This window comes from Cucurbita moschata, unplaced genomic scaffold (genome assembly GCF_002738365.1).
Source record: "Cucurbita moschata cultivar Rifu unplaced genomic scaffold, Cmos_1.0 Cmo_Scf00019, whole genome shotgun sequence".
In the NCBI taxonomy this organism is placed as follows: domain Eukaryota; kingdom Viridiplantae; phylum Streptophyta; class Magnoliopsida; order Cucurbitales; family Cucurbitaceae; genus Cucurbita; species Cucurbita moschata.
This window is the reverse complement of record NW_019268535.1, coordinates 2,733,944-2,749,520: the sequence shown is the minus strand read 5'-3', so window position 1 is coordinate 2,749,520 and position 15,577 is coordinate 2,733,944. Positions and strand designations below refer to the sequence as shown.

The 15,577-nt window shown below is 36.4% G+C and overlaps 2 protein-coding genes across 4 annotated transcripts in view; both read right to left on the bottom strand.

The window, feature by feature from the left end:
• Positions 1 to 1,250: 1,250 nt before the first annotated feature.
• Positions 1,251 to 6,392, bottom strand: LOC111456747 (integrin-linked protein kinase 1-like). Of its 2 annotated transcripts, XM_023098730.1 has the most exons (12): positions 5,836 to 6,392; positions 4,759 to 4,833; positions 4,567 to 4,662; positions 4,408 to 4,493; positions 4,055 to 4,175; positions 3,866 to 3,945; positions 3,714 to 3,776; positions 3,514 to 3,620; positions 3,365 to 3,450; positions 3,154 to 3,275; positions 1,941 to 2,191; positions 1,251 to 1,445 (listed from the first exon to the last, which is right to left on the bottom strand). In XM_023098730.1, exons 1-11 carry the CDS (start codon positions 6,169 to 6,171, stop codon positions 1,978 to 1,980), a joined length of 1,386 nt encoding a protein of 461 aa, XP_022954498.1. In that variant the 5' UTR covers positions 6,172 to 6,392; the 3' UTR covers positions 1,251 to 1,445; positions 1,941 to 1,977. The 2 variants fall into 2 exon arrangements, with proteins under 2 accessions (XP_022954498.1, XP_022954497.1); XM_023098729.1 differs by lacking the exon at positions 1,251 to 1,445 and having other exon boundaries at positions 1,748 to 2,191.
• A 3,287-nt stretch (positions 6,393 to 9,679) lies between these two features.
• The window catches only part of LOC111456745 (probable LRR receptor-like serine/threonine-protein kinase RFK1), a 15,724-nt gene continuing 9,826 nt past the window's right edge, over positions 9,680 to 15,577 (bottom strand). For both annotated transcript variants that reach the window (XM_023098725.1, XM_023098726.1), the window contains exons 15-26: positions 15,056 to 15,118; positions 14,930 to 14,977; positions 14,755 to 14,801; positions 13,295 to 13,683; positions 13,020 to 13,218; positions 12,652 to 12,807; positions 12,401 to 12,519; positions 12,124 to 12,334; positions 11,723 to 11,960; positions 11,465 to 11,615; positions 10,963 to 11,378; positions 9,680 to 9,890 (exon numbers count right to left, since the gene is read on the bottom strand). In XM_023098725.1, the coding sequence (XP_022954493.1) occupies positions 10,995 to 11,378; positions 11,465 to 11,615; positions 11,723 to 11,960; positions 12,124 to 12,334; positions 12,401 to 12,519; positions 12,652 to 12,807; positions 13,020 to 13,218; positions 13,295 to 13,683; positions 14,755 to 14,801; positions 14,930 to 14,977; positions 15,056 to 15,118 (2,005 nt within the window). In that variant the 3' untranslated portion in view covers positions 9,680 to 9,890; positions 10,963 to 10,994. The remainder of the gene's footprint in view (positions 9,891 to 10,962; positions 11,379 to 11,464; positions 11,616 to 11,722; positions 11,961 to 12,123; positions 12,335 to 12,400; positions 12,520 to 12,651; positions 12,808 to 13,019; positions 13,219 to 13,294; positions 13,684 to 14,754; positions 14,802 to 14,929; positions 14,978 to 15,055; positions 15,119 to 15,577) is intronic.

The window sequence follows — 15,577 nt, the reverse complement described above, 5'->3', positions numbered from 1 at the left end:
AGTCTTATAAAACAGTGAGATCTAACATAATGATGATGACTCCATTACCTAATGTGAGACAAGCCTATTCATTACTTGTACAAGAAGATATGCAACGTCAGGTAACTTTTGAACCTGATAAGACAACATATTCAAAGTTCACCAAGGACAAATCATGTGAACACTACGATAGAACTGGTCATATAATTGATGAGTGTCGAATCCTTAAGTTTTACTGTAAATTTTGTGATAAAAGGGGACATACAGAGGATTGATGTCGACAGAAAAATAATTTTGGAAAGACATTACAAGTCAATCAATACAGCAATCGTGGATATCGATTATCTGCAAATATGGCCGATGCTTCTCAGCTGAATACAGGAGAACAATCACCTAATTCCATTCCAAATTTTTCTGCTCAGCAATTACAACAAATAGCACAAGCCTTATATGCATTCAATCATCGTTCTTTTGGTAATTCTAACCGTTACATCAATGCTGCATGTTTGTTTCCAGTATCATATAACATCCAAAGGTTCTGTTATGACTGAACCAAATATCCCAATGAAGGGACAACACATGTCACATACTGACAATGTTTCCTTTAATCCTTAAATTAAACAATGTTTTATGTTTGTCTTCATTCAAATAAAACATGATGTCGATCGGCAAACTTATCAATGACTTAAAATGTTGTGTCACATTCTATCCCGATTCTTATGTTATGCAGGACTTGGCTACAGAAAAAGATGATTGGCTCAGGTAAACAATTCGGAGGTCTATTATATTTCTTCATCTCCAATCAAATCTTCAGCTCATCAAGTATCTCAATCATCTGATTTGTGGTATTTACGCCTAGGTCATCCTTCATTTTCTCGTTTTAAATTTATAGCTGATCAATTGCATCTTAATAATGCAACTTTTTCTCACAACGGTAGTATTTGCTTGTTAGCAAAAATAAATAACATATTGTGCTTTTGATCGGTTACATTGTGATGTTTAGGGACCTCTAAAATAAAATTTCAACCTATTTTGATTTGCGTTTTTTTTCTCTCTATTGTTGGTGATTTTATTCTATATACACGAGTTTTTCTTATACAACATAAATCAAAATTACATCATTTTCACTAAAGCTACTGTAATTTAATTTTTTTAAAAAGATAAGTTGGGTGTGTTTGATGTACACTCTCCAACTTGAGGAAGAATATTATGAAATTTGATTTAAAATATTTAGAATATATTTTAAATAGTTGTAATTTATAATTAGTCGTGGAGTACATTTTAAATAATTGGAATCAGAGAGTCGTTAGTAGTATATTTTCTCCAACCGTAACGCACATAATTTTCTTAACTTAATTAGTGACGTTATTCATGCATACAAACATAAACTACTAAAAATGTCTCTCGTCCACTTCCTTGTTGTCCTCAGCTCCACCATCAACCGTACATTGACGTCTTGGCTTTACCTGAAAAATGTAAGTAAAACGTGGCTTGAGTATTTTATGAAATACTCAATAAGTAACCTTACTGTTGAAGTTAGCTTACTATGTGTTGTATGATGATGTGTGCCCTATAGCCCTGGCATTGCACCATATTTTATGTAATATGGATGTATGAATTATGTGTGGTTAAGCTACGAAAAATTATGGATTATGTTGACTGCTTAAGCAATATTTTATCTTATTTTCAAGAGTCTGTTAGTAATATATTTTATCCTATTTAAAGGTTGTTAACATTAATAAAGATCGTACGTTCGATTCCACCTCTGTTTCTCATTCTTAACCGTAATAAACACAAATTGTATTGAAAAATACGTATGTACAATATGAATTCTCGACCCAGAAACTTAAGAGGTTGAGAGAATTGAATGACTAAAAGGGATTATTGCACAACAAGCAACAGGTTATTTTGGGTTGCAAACAAATCTGGCACTAAACTGAACAAAACAAAGGGAAATTTACCTACAAATCCAAGACGGGGATGAACATTGGAGGTGGTTCATATGCTGCTTGCAGATCTCGATGAGAGGCTCCGGCTGCTTGAGAGATGGCCTCTTCTCATCTTCTCCTCTGCGTTCTGAAAGCATCTCAGCGTTGGAAGCTTCCAACGCCTTCTGTGGCTAAGACTGTGATGAATGGTTTCAAGCCTTGAGATTATCAGCCTAAAATTTGGTCTCTTTGATGGCTTTTCATGCCAGCAATCTTCAATCAACCTGAATGCAAATGTCATTTAACATAAGATCGAGGCGAGACGAGATGAGAAGGGAAAGTTTTCTTCAATAGACATCTCTGTACGATTGACGATGACATTGCAAGTAAAAGACAATAAAACATGCATAGTTTTCTTAGACTTTAGGTTAGTATAAGGTGTTTTTTTTTTAAAAATTTTTTAAATGTGTTAGTATTTTCGTTATGTTGCTTTAAAGCTGTTTTCAAACATGCAAGTCCGAGACAGAGTCTTATGATGAAGCTTTAAATGTTTATTTCTGCGTAAGAGAGTATGCTATATGATGACGGTAGCGACTTTAGGTTAGTAGAAATCTAGGGTCGTTACAAATGGTATTTGAGTCAGACACCGAGCAATGTGTCAGCGAGAAGGTTGAGTCCCAAAGGGGTGGACACGAGGCAGTGTGCCAACAAGGGCACTAGCTCTAAAGGGGGTGGACACGAAGCAGTGTGCCAGCAAGGACACTGTGCCCTAAAGGGAGTGGACACGAGGCGGTGTGCCAACAAGGACATTGGCCCTAAAGGGGGTGGACATGAGGCGGTGTGCCAACAAGGACACTGGCCCCGAAGGGGGTAGACATGAGGTGGTGTGTCAACAAGGATACTGGCCCCGAAGGGGGTGGACATGAGACGGTGTGCCAACAAGGACGCTGCGCCCGGAAGAGGGGTGGATTGGGGGGTCCCACATCGATTGGAGAAGGGAACGAGTGCTAGCGAAGACGCTAGGCCTCGAAGGGGGATGGATAGTGAAATCTCATGTCGGTTGGGAAGGAGAACGAAACATTCCTTATAAGGGTGTGAAAACCTCTATAGTGAACACATTTTAAAAACCTTAAGGAAAAGCCTAAAAGAGAAAGCCTAAAGAGGACAATATCTACTAGCGGTGAGCTTGGGTTGTTAGACATTATCCATACTACGTGTCACAACGTTTAAGAACACAGTGGCTTACTCTTTGATTCCATGCGCGTAGCATTTAGCTGGAGCTTTGAAAGCTGGGCGTACACCGCCTGCATAATCTTTAAGAATAGCATTTTCTTTCTTGTTTGAAAATGGCGGTTGGCCTTCGATCATCTACATCATAATAGCGCAGCATCTCATTCATTAATATCAAACTCAAGTCAAGACATCCACAAGATGATATCAATCTAAAGAGTCCAAACCTCTTGTAGTATTAAAGCAAAGGAGAAGACATCCACTTTAGTATCATATCCATTGTTCTTGAAAACCTCTGGAGCAACATATCGGCCTGTCAAACAAGAACCATTTCAGCATTTGCTATGGTAAAAGAAAGAGAGCTGGGAAATCTCACATGAAGTGTCTTGACAAGTCAGTGGCTTATCCTCCTTGACTGTGAGCAGCTTGCTAACTCCGAAGTCTGCAACTTTCAGGCTCCCAGTGTCATCTCGCAATATATTTCTACAATCACACAACAAAAAACAGAGAAGCCAAGCCAAATTTAGGAAGTTCCAAGGAATTAGAGGAGTTGATTAGAGCGGAATCAGCTCTTACGATGGCTCGAGATCGCGGTGGATGATCGGGGCGGGTTTGTTTTCGTGCAAATAGTTCATTCCCCTGAACAGATTTTCAGTAAACAAACAGATCATTTCCCACAGAAATGAAACATAACAAGAACAGATGAACAATTATAATGAGGTGAAAACCTTGCAATATCAAGAGCAAATTTCACAGCTACAATTGGTTTTAAAGCTCCTTTTTTCTGTAAAAATTGGCAAAGATCTCCCTGCAGCTCAAATTACAATAAAATGTAAGGAAATGGGGATTGAATTCATATGAAGTTTCCCGTTTTAAAAAATGAATTGGATAGATATTCAAAACGAGAAGCGAAGAACCTTAGGCAAATATTCGGTAACAATCATCATGGGACTACTTTGAGTGACAGCACCAAGAAATTGAACGACGTTCGGATGTCGAATCTTCTGAAGCAATGCAAGCTCGTCTCTAAAGGCGTTCCTGAGTTCCCATGGGAGAAAAGTTAAGTTACACAACTCTATGTGGGAAACACTCGCTTGGGTATTTATAGCAGAGAATAGACAATCTATTCCTAAAATATTTAGATATCTTAATTCCTAAAATAAATATACAATGAGTTTATACCATTATTGGGCTTGACCTTCCGCTAGTAATGATATATTAACAGAACTAAGAACTAAGCTCTAGTTCGTTTAGAATTTAGGACACTTACACTTTATCCTCATCAGAAATCACATCCTCGGGAAGCTCTTTGACCGCAACTCGGATTCCGCGCCATGATGCTAAATGGAAGGTTCCCTGGAAGGGGTTTGTAGATTAAGAAGTGTAATAAGAAAATAAGAAGAGCAGAAAGAAGAAGTGTTGAACCAACCTTGGTTAAGTTGACACTGTTTGTGAAGTCAAATTCTTTAGGATCAATTTCATATTCGGGGACTTCACGAGCATGCTTGACGAGCATGGGAGCTTTCTGAATTTTGCAGCATTATCAACAAAAGAAAGGCATGATGAATGAACATAATCTGGAATTTGGGGAAAATGAAGAGTCCAAGAACATTGGAAGTACCAGATGTTTTGCGCCGCTTTTTTCCAATAATTTGATAACTTCGTGGTTTTTGTAGAATATAGCATCTGCGAGAGGCTGTTATTCCAAACTTAGATTATCACAAAATGGTGAAAAAATTGTAATTTTACCATTCAAATGATTCTTAAATCTCTCAAGATTATGCTTATTTACTCAACTATTCTCTATAATAATTTTTTTTTAAGAAATCATATGAATTCTTAGATAAATTTTAAAAAAAAAATTAATTTTTTTCTTTAAAAAATTAGCGTATTTTTTAAAATCAATAAAACAAGGAAAACTAAGAAGTAAAAATAATATATTTATTGGTTTAATTTTTTAAAATAAAAAATAAAAAACTTAGTTTGATAATTATTTAATTTTTTTTTGTCTTTTAAAAAAGACTAAATATTACTTCCATTTACCTATTTCCTTAATTAGAAATTTACATTTTACATCTATTTTAAGTATTTTGTTTAAATAAAGTTATGAAATTTTAAAATAATATTAACACCTTTTACCTTTAATTTTTTTTAAAAAAAATTTAATATTATTTTTCAAAATTTATGAATATTTTTTAAATGTAAGTATTTTTAAAAAAATTTAAAAAATTAAAAGAATTAATGAAATAGAGTATTTTTAAAATAAAATATTAACAATTTTATATTTAAAAAAATTAAGTGGAAGGGTTGTTAAGATTTTTTTTAGTTTATGAATATTTAAATTTTTTTTAAAGTTTATAGATATTTTTTTAAATAAGACGTAAAATTTAAGGGTATTTTTATTAATTTAGAAAAAAAAAAAAAACTACTATAATAATATTTTTTAAAAAAATAAATTCGGTTGACGGTTGACCTTCTACGGCTACATATTTTTTATTGATCATTCAGATCAAAAGCAACTGCTAATCCAATCCAAACCATCCATTTTTTTTCCTCTAATATTTTAATTTAATAAAACATATTTCCTAAACCGACCAAAAATAAAAAAAAAATATTTTTTTAAATAAACTAAATTAAAAAAGAAAGTAAACGCAAGCAAAAAAAAAAAAAAAAGTGCAGATAGGAGCAAGCAAATTACCGTACTACCCCAGCAGTCTTTGGGGTCAATCTCCGCTCCTCGCCGGAGCAACAAATCGACGATCTCCGTGCAACCTTGACAAGCAGCAATATGAAGCGCCGTCCGATTATCAGCATCGTGAAAATTAACATCAACTCCAGAATCTATAAGCTCCTTAATCGCTTCCAAATCGCCTTCATTTGCTGAATACATCAATCTCACTCCCGGATGGATCTCCTCCCCGTCCTCCGTCGCCTCCGCCGCCTCCGCCGCCTCCTCCGTCTGCCGCTCCGGCGCCATCGACGACTGCTTCCCTAGCAGAAACCTCACTCCGTTGTTACTCGTATTCGTCTCCATTACAACACACAGAACTTAGTTTCTAAAACCCTAACACAACCAGCCTCCGATGAATCTCCGGCGAAGATTCCACAAAATTACAAAATGAATTGAACAATTACGATTTCGCCGCTAGGTTTCCGACTCGAATGAACTCGAAATTTCACGATCCAAATCGCCGCGCAAGCAAAAATGGAGAACTCGTTTCGTTTCTAACTTCCAAATTTCAGAAACATTTCAGACTGTGAAGTTTTCAATTTATAGCGCGTGGAAGAACCTGTTTTCCGTCTGTAAAGTGCACGTTAGCAATTACCCTTCTGAATTTTCTAAAATGCACTTCCCGTTAACTTCGCCGTCTCTACTTGACGGAATCCGTTTTTCCTCTATAACGCGTGGATGACGAGGAACTCGCGCTTATTCGCAGATGGGTACTTATCGCCTGTGACATACTCAGAATACAAATGGAATCTTATCCGTTGGCTTGGTAGACTTTTCTTCCGTTGAATATTATTGACGGCTTGAATTTGATATTGCTTTGTACTTGGTGAAAACGAGATTACCAATGCTATGTGAATACGACGTCGTATGATAGTCGGTACCCAATACAAACAAGCTTGTCATGACGTGGGACCCTCAGCTGACGTGGCTTCTTAAGAAAATAAATATAATATTACATGACCCAAACATTCCAACATTATGATAAAAAAAAAAAAAGAAAAGAATAAAATATGATAACGTAATAAATTACTCATTTTAGCATATGGTTTAATGTTGATGTAATATGTTGGAATAAAAAGTCTTCCTCAATCCCATTTCCAAGTCAAAATTTAAGGATCGACAAATATTTTTAAAATATAATATTTAAATTTAAGAAAATTTCATACCCGAATAAAAGAGCGGTACATAAATAAACCAAGACCATATCCGAATGAGAGCAATCCTAAGAATAGGATGACTATGAAAAACTTAAAAGAATTTAACGTCATTACCTATACCAACAAGGTGCATCTATGTTGAGTGAAGACAAAACGTGCTGGAATGACTCATGTTAGAAGTAAGGAGTAAGTAACCTGACCATGTCATAGGAGACCGGGAAATGGGAAATGGTCCTTATCCAAATTGAATATGATTAATTATTATTATTATTGGATGGGATAGGGAGGAAGAATGTGAGTTTTATTAAGGGATAAGGATTTGAATATGGGGAATGAATTTGTTTGTAATAATTGGCAAGTTGTGAGGGGTAGATGGGAATTCACATGATTTTTGGCCGCCTTTTATCCATACGACTCCATTCATTCAACTTCAAACCAACTTGGATTTACATTTATGCCCTTTATTTTATTTATAATATTATATTTACCCACCTACCCAACACAATTCACATTTTTTTTAATCTTAATAATATAATAATTAAAACATTTTCATATGTATATATTTATTTTTTTTTTTATTTTTTTTTTCTCCAATCATTTTTTTAAAATAAAATTTTAAATTTATTTTTTTAATATATATATATATTCTAAAATGTCGGATCAAATTGTTTAATTAAATTTGGACATTTGAAAGTATGAAATGGAAAGGGGTTTCGTTGTTTTTCGGTTATAGAAAACAGATTCCTTCCCCTGCTCTCTAAAATGATGAATATGCAACTTGCTTGGTTATTGATTCGGTGGATCCTCTGACTCCCAATCGGGTTGCCTTCCCAAGTCTCGTTGGTGTTGTCAGTAGGTCTTATTGTGAGTCTCTCAGCTGGTGAGGTATCCACTCCCGAGTCGTCACTCTACTGCGTCTAGCTTGACCTCTAAGCACGTTTGGAAAGCAGAGAGTGTGACAACGTACACGTTTCCCTTTATTCCATAGAGCCTTCTCATCAGTTTGGTGGATCGAGAAAGAAAATTTGAAAAAGTCCGTGCTTTCTTCATTGAAGTAAGTACAAATGGTTTGGTTCGAATTTTGTACTAACAGACTTAATCCTTTTAAAAAGAGCTTGATTTTCTCGAGTCAGGAGATTATATTATATTTGATCGTATTATTTTATTTATTAAATAAGTTCGGGTTGAAAAATAATATTCCATAACAATAAAATAAAAAATAAAAAAAAGAAAGAAATTATGAAAAACACAACATTTTCTTGCATGTTCTGACGTGTAAGAAACCAATTATCAACACTTAATAATAATAATAATAATAATAATAAAATCTAAAAATGAGAATTAGTCAACGCTTTACTTTTTCAAAGCTACAAAATTTACAAACACCTAGTCTTCACACTGTTGACAGCTGTAAATTGTCTCACATTTTTAGGAAATATTTAAATAATGTTTTTGTTTTTTAGTATTTTAAATGATCATGCTCTTCTTATAAAAAAAAATTATTAATTTTGTATTTGTCGGAGTCAATGAGAATCGAATTTGTAGCGGAACACGAATTAACAAGGACCCGAGCCCTTTTGGACCGTTCGTAAGAACAAACTTGGGCTAATAGTCTCGTGAGCCGATTATTAAGATTTGGATTAAGTATTAAGATCAAATTAAATGAAATTCATGATCGTAGAAGTTAATGAAGTAAAAAACTTCATCATTGGAAATAAATATTTTTGCCTCGTCTATGAATTTGAGGTTTTTATGATTGTGATGTATCATAAAACATGTTTTAAATGTGTTCGGGACCTATTTTATGCTTAACATGATTGATGTCATGAAAATGATTTTGCAGAAAAATTACACGTTGTGTGTTTGGGTACCTGACCATCAAAGTTGTCAAAATGGGTAATCCAGGTCACATTACGAGGTAGCTTTAATATTAATAAAATCGAGTTTATAGAAAAGTTACACATTGTGTATTTAGGTAATTAACCACTATGGTCACAAAAATGAGCGATCCAGGTCTGATCCAGGTCACCTTACCGGGCGAGCCTTAGTTTTAGTGAAAATGATCTTGTGAAAAAATTAAAGGTCGTATGTTTTAGTGAAAATCGATGATGCGTTTTTTTTAATAAAGTTTGTAATATCGATTTTCTTTTAAAAATGAATGTCTTCCAAAGTTCTTTTAACGGGGCATCCTGATCATATGTTAACTGTTTTCAAATTATGATAACCATATTTTTAAGTAATGATTTCGATCCGTGTGCAAAAAATTTAGTCGTTACAACCATAAACAAAATACTAGCACTAATCTCCATGGAAACTCTAACACGCTATTGCCTTTACCTAAAGAATTTTAAAAACCGATGAATATTGAAAAGAATCATTAAGGAACCTTATATTGGTGGTAGATACACGGCAAAATAAGATATCACAAATCAAGGGATCATATTTCTTTTCAAAATGGGTCATGCGCTCGTGACTTACCTTGGATTAGGATCTTGATCTCCCCAAACATAGGTCGACCCTGTACGGTGTCCTCGATTATTCCTTTTGGTAACTTTGGTAGTTAATTAATTGATCGTGAAACTATCATGAGCTTTATTAAATTGTGTAATTAACCTAATTAAATTGAAATTAATCAAAACATGATAAACTTCAAGTTTTAAAAGAATAAAATAATTTTATTAAAAGAATGTAGGGCGTTACAAGAACTGGAAAGTTAGGCTCACATTAACAACGTGTACACTTTAAGTCCTTCCAGAAAAGAATCATTCAACCCCGAAGAACACACGCCCATTGCAACCCGTGCCCGTCAAAGAAGACCTCTCAACCCCCGTTCACGTCTCTGGCTCGGTCTTCACATCCAAAACCCTAGTTCGCCAAAAAAAAAAAAAAAAGTTATCATATAAATCCATTTAAGCATCAAAATCAAGCTTCATAGATCCTACACTCAAGTTTGATAACAAAAGTAAAGAACACTAGAAAAGAAGAGAACAGCATGAAATGGGTCACTTTAGAAGTTCAAAATTTCCAAAGAATCATCTTCATAGATCGAACCTAATATAATATAATAACAGTACAAAACGAAGGATGAGAGAGAATTAAGAATCTAGCCTTAGCGGGCTAACTACCAGCAGATATTGTTCTCTTTGGATTTTCCCTTTCGAATTTTCTCTCAATGTTTATGAAACGTGTTTGCTAGAGAGAGATTTCTACACCCTTTAAGAATGCTTCAATGCCCTCTCCAACTGATGTGGGATTTCACAATCCACCCTCCTTCGGGGCCCAACGTCCTCGCTGGTACTCGTTCTCCTCTCCAAACAATGTAGGATCTCACAATTCACCCCCCTTCGTGGCCCAGTGTCCTTGCTGGCATTCGTTCTCATCTACAATTAATGTGGGATCTCACAATCCACACCCCCCTTTGGGGTCAGCATCTTCGCTAGCACACCTCCAGGTGTCCACCCCCCTTCAGGGCTCAACGCCCTCGCTGGCACACTACCCAATGTCTGGCTTTGATATCATTTGTAATAGCTCAAGCCCACTGCTAGCAGATATTATCCTCTTTGGACTTTCCCTTTCGGGCTTCCTCTCAAAGTTTTTAAAACGCGTCTGCTAGGAAGAGGTTTCCACATCCTTATAAAGAATGTTTCGATCTCCTCTCCAACCGATGTGGGATCTCACATAGACCCTGCTATGAACAAAACGTTCCTACACAGAAGGTTGCAAGGTGTTACAATCATGCTTGTCCAAGGCATGTTACCCATAGTTGCATGCCCGTTGCATCTCAAAACCCTTAAGTTATATCACTTTATTGTTTTCCTTTACCACTTTTATGATATATAGTTTCCTTATTATATTTTCTAAGCATACGACGTTTTGACAAACGTCCCGTAAGAACACGATTGTGACACCAGGCATAAAAAGAAAGATACGTGCTTACCGAATGATCCGGAAAATTATGTGCAATGCCAATCAAGTTAATGATGAACTTGAAGATGGGTTGATGTCATAAAACTCATTTCCAGATGTAGGGGAAGACTCAAATGATAGCGCTGTGGAAGTTTGTGTCTGGCCAGCCTTCGGGGTTTGGTTCTGTTGCTCCTTACGCATATCTCTCATTGCCTTGAACCTCAAATCTTCATTATAAGAACTTGGTTCTAGAACCAGGTCTGGAATTTCCAATCGTCCTTCGAGCATGTTCACCACTTCCGACATCGAAGGCCTTATCGATGGTGAAGCATGCGTGCAGAGAAGGGCAATTTTCACCATGTTTCTCGCTTCATACCAGTTGATTTCCGACTTCAACTTCTCATCAACCAGCTCGACGAGGTTCCCAGATTGTTGCAAGTGACAGGCCTGAGATTTAAATTCACTGTAACTATCAGCAATGTTACGGTCAGATCAGAAAAGAAAAGAAAGGGACACGACGAGCAGCAGATTACCCAGTCGAGAAGACAAACACAAGTGTCACTTGGTACGTAGTCATTGTTGCTTCTTCCACTGATAACTTCCAACGCCACGACTCCAAAACTATAAACGTCTGCTTTGTGGGTCAGATAACCCCAGAGAGCATATTCCGGAGCCATATATCCACTGAAACAGAGAGAGATTTAACATAAACGAGGTTATCATAAACAATGGTTTTATTCTGGAGCATATAATATGTCAGGGTCTCGTTAAATGATATGATTGGAACATACATGGTCCCGGCCACTCGGGTCGTGATGTGAGTCTTCTCCTCATCGTCATGCTTAGCCAAACCAAAATCAGATATCTTAGGATTCAGTTTGCCATCCAATAGCACATTAGTAGCTTTGATGTCTCTGTGAACAATTTTGAGGCTAGATTCCTCATGGAGATATGCTAAGCCTTTTGCTATACCAATACAGATTCTAAGCCTGCTTGGCCAATCTAAATTAGGACGACTGCACTCTGGACCTATAAAACAAAACAACAAAGAGAAACTAAACAAAAAAATAAAGGTAAGAAAAACGAGCCAACGAGCCGGAGCTATATCATGCAAATGATCGACAGAGAAAAAGAATTATTATCTAGTAAAACGACCAACTAGACCCGAACAAGTAGTTGAAGTCGAACTGACCAAATAGCGCTCGGGCAAGGCAATTGTTTTCCAAATATTCATACACCAACAACAGTTGATCCCCTTCAATACAACATCCAAGGAGCTTGACTAGATTCGGGTGTTGCAAATAAGAGATCACTCCTATCTCGTTCAGAAATTCGCGATTTCCTTGCTTTGATTTGGACGAGAGCTGCTTAATTGCTACGACGGTACCATCGGCCAACTGACCCTGCAAATCGACCTTTTATAAGCACTTCCCTTCATCAAAATTAGACGACCAGTTAAGTAAAAATACCTTATAAACAGGGCCAAAACCGCCTTCTCCAATTTTATTAGAAGAATCGAAATCATTGGTGGCAGCTTTTATTTGTTTCAATGTAAAAATTCCAGTTTGTACGTCTATTCCTGCAACATCTGTTCATGGTGGTATAGTTGAAATAAGGTAATAATGTTGGATGTCATCATGAGAGATGTTCTAAAATGTTACAGATAGAAACAATTGCAGATAAAAGTTCTAAATTGTGACAGCATGCAATCCGAACGCACCTGTATCGTCTTTACCCTGCCCGAATACTCGAAGGGTGCCTTTCCAATGAAGAAATCCCACTATGATGATTATAGAAAGGCATAATACTCCACCCCTTACGAAGATAGCTACAGTTTTCATTTGACCACTTTCAAAGATTGAACAATATTTAAGATCTGCTCAAAGGATAAAAACACCATCATTCTCAAGGAAACCATATGAGTCCAACCGAAAACTACGATATCTAGTTAAAAATGAGCTAAACTGAAGCGGGAGCGGATAAGAATAGGTTTTGAAATGAAATATTCAATTCCTAAGCACAGGTACTACACAAGACAAGGTCATAGACGTAAGGCATGAAGAACAGAGAGATTTATAAATGACTGACCAGAATAAACAGAAATAGCTGATACCAGTGGACCATAAATTCCTCTATCAGGAATTCGTGTTGTTCCTTTTCCAGCCCAATAGAATCGGATCTCGAGGACGTGGTTAATTACGTTAACGTTATCAAACTGCAATTCTATCAGTTTTTGAGCTCCTCCTGCCCTTTCTTTAATTTCAAAATTCTCCAATACTAACTTTTCCTGTATAAAGTATACTTATGAGGCAATCTGCAAATTCAAATATTGCTTACTCCTTTTTAATTATTATGACAAATACCTGAATGTAGATATTAAATATCCGTCTTCCAAGACTCGTATATGTCTTGTCATTTGTAAATCGTAACTCCACGAAATGAATCTTCACTGTGTAGTTTCCATTTTCCAAGCATTGATGGAAATAAGTGAGCGAAATTGGACAACGACGTGCTGTTGAATATATCTGGGAAAAGTTTGATGAAGGCAGCGAAAAAGAGTAACGTGTATTTTGGTAATCGTGATCATCCATGAAATCTCCAGTACTACTCAATCCCCAGTAGCTATCATAATCGACATATAATTTTGCCGTCCCTCCTTCAACATCTGCATCCCCATTGTATAAAATGTCGTTGTTGTCTATCACATTAGTCAAGTCATACCCACCGCAATTGATGAACCAACATTTTGAATCTGTCATTAAGAAAAGAGAAGGTGAGAAAAACACCAGATCATCTCCAAGATTTTTATACATTAACACTATGAGATCCTACATCGGTTGGAGAGCGGAACAAAGTACTCCTTATAAGTGTGTGGAAACCTCTCCCTAATAGATGCGTTTTAAAACCGTGAGACAGATGACGATACGTAACGGGCCAAAGTGGATAATATCTGTTAGGGGTGGGCTTGGGCTGTTACAAATGGTATTAGAGCCAGATACTGGCTAGTGTGCCAGCAAGGACGCTGGGCCCCAAGGGGGGTAGATTGTGAGATCCCATATCGGTTGGAGAGGGGAACAAAGTACTCCTTATAAGTTGTGGAAACCTCTCCTTAATAGACGCATTTTAAAACCATGAAGCTGATGGCGATACCTAACGGGCCAAAGCGAACAATATCTGTTAGAGGTGGACTTGGGTGGTTACAAATAATATCAGAGCCAGATACTGGCTTGTGTGCCAGCGAGGAAGCTAGGCTCTCAAGGGGGTGGATTGTGAGATCCCACATTGGTTGGAGAGGGGAACAAAGTACTCCTTATAAGGGTGTGAAAACCTCTCCCTAATAGACGCGTTTTAAAACCGTGAGGCTAACAGTGACATGTAATGGACCAAAGCAGACAATATCCGTTTTAAAACCGGGCGATGTGCCAACGAGGACGCAGCACCCAAGGGGGTGGATTGTGAAATCTCACATCGGTTAGAGAGGGGAACAAAGTACTCCTATAAGCACGTGGAAACCTCCCTAAAAGACGTGTTTCAAAACCGTGAGGCTGATAGCGGTACGTAACGGGCCAAAGCAGACAATATCTGTTAGCGGTGGGCTTGGGCTGTTACAAACACATTTATTACTACTTACTAACTGTTAACGTAACTACAGTAGAAACTATTTACTATTTATGTCTTAGGATAAAAGCCACTGCTAAGGTTCACTATATTCTCTCTTCAAATATAAATATGAAGAAATTACCGGTCAGCTTCTTAATACTAAAACTAGAAAACAGCATGTATAACATTCCCTTTTCTCTATTTCAGAAGGATTATCACTTACATTTTGAACAGATGGAATCCTTCAAGCAGGGGAGACTTTCCCGCCTCCTATAACATGACCGAGTCAACAGAGAATAGACACGAGATATCAGCACAAAACATGTATATCTGGCAAGAATTCTTCTGTTACTCTGCAAGAGAACTTCATTTAAAAGGATAAAACTAGAGCAACTTACAAGGAGTCGCTGGAGGAAGAACTTCGATACAAGTTCAGATTCATATTCCTGTCACAATATTGGGAAAAAATCAACTTTTTTCACTCGAAAATATCTCAAAGAATATTTTTCAAAAGTATATCTTACATATTATTTCTACAAACATACTGCTCAGGACCTTGCCATGTAAAGTTATTGAATGAAAGATCTCTGCATGAGAGCAGATTGTGATACTTGTTAGAATGAGATAAGCAATGTTATCTTTTGGCTGATGTTATTTTGTAGAATATTAAAAGATATAGTTATGCTAGAATGCTCATCTCCTAGTTCATATACAATTTCACGTGATTAGTTAAACTACCAATAATAGAAGCATCCACATAGCAGAAAAGTAAAAGTAAATAAAGAACGAAAAACATGTCAACCAAAGATTGAAAACGAAAACGAAAAAGTAAAAAAAAGGATAATAGGCTATAGGTGGTCTTGGGTAGAACAAGATCTCAAATGATTATATTTTTACGTCAATGTCGATAACTACCTAATTGCAAGGTAACATTCTCGTTCCGAGTTTGCATGGTAAAAAGACATCCATTAGTTTTCTCAATTTTTGCAGCCTAATGTTTATCGCTAGATATAATAGCGCCAAAAAAAAAAAAAAAAAAAAAACAA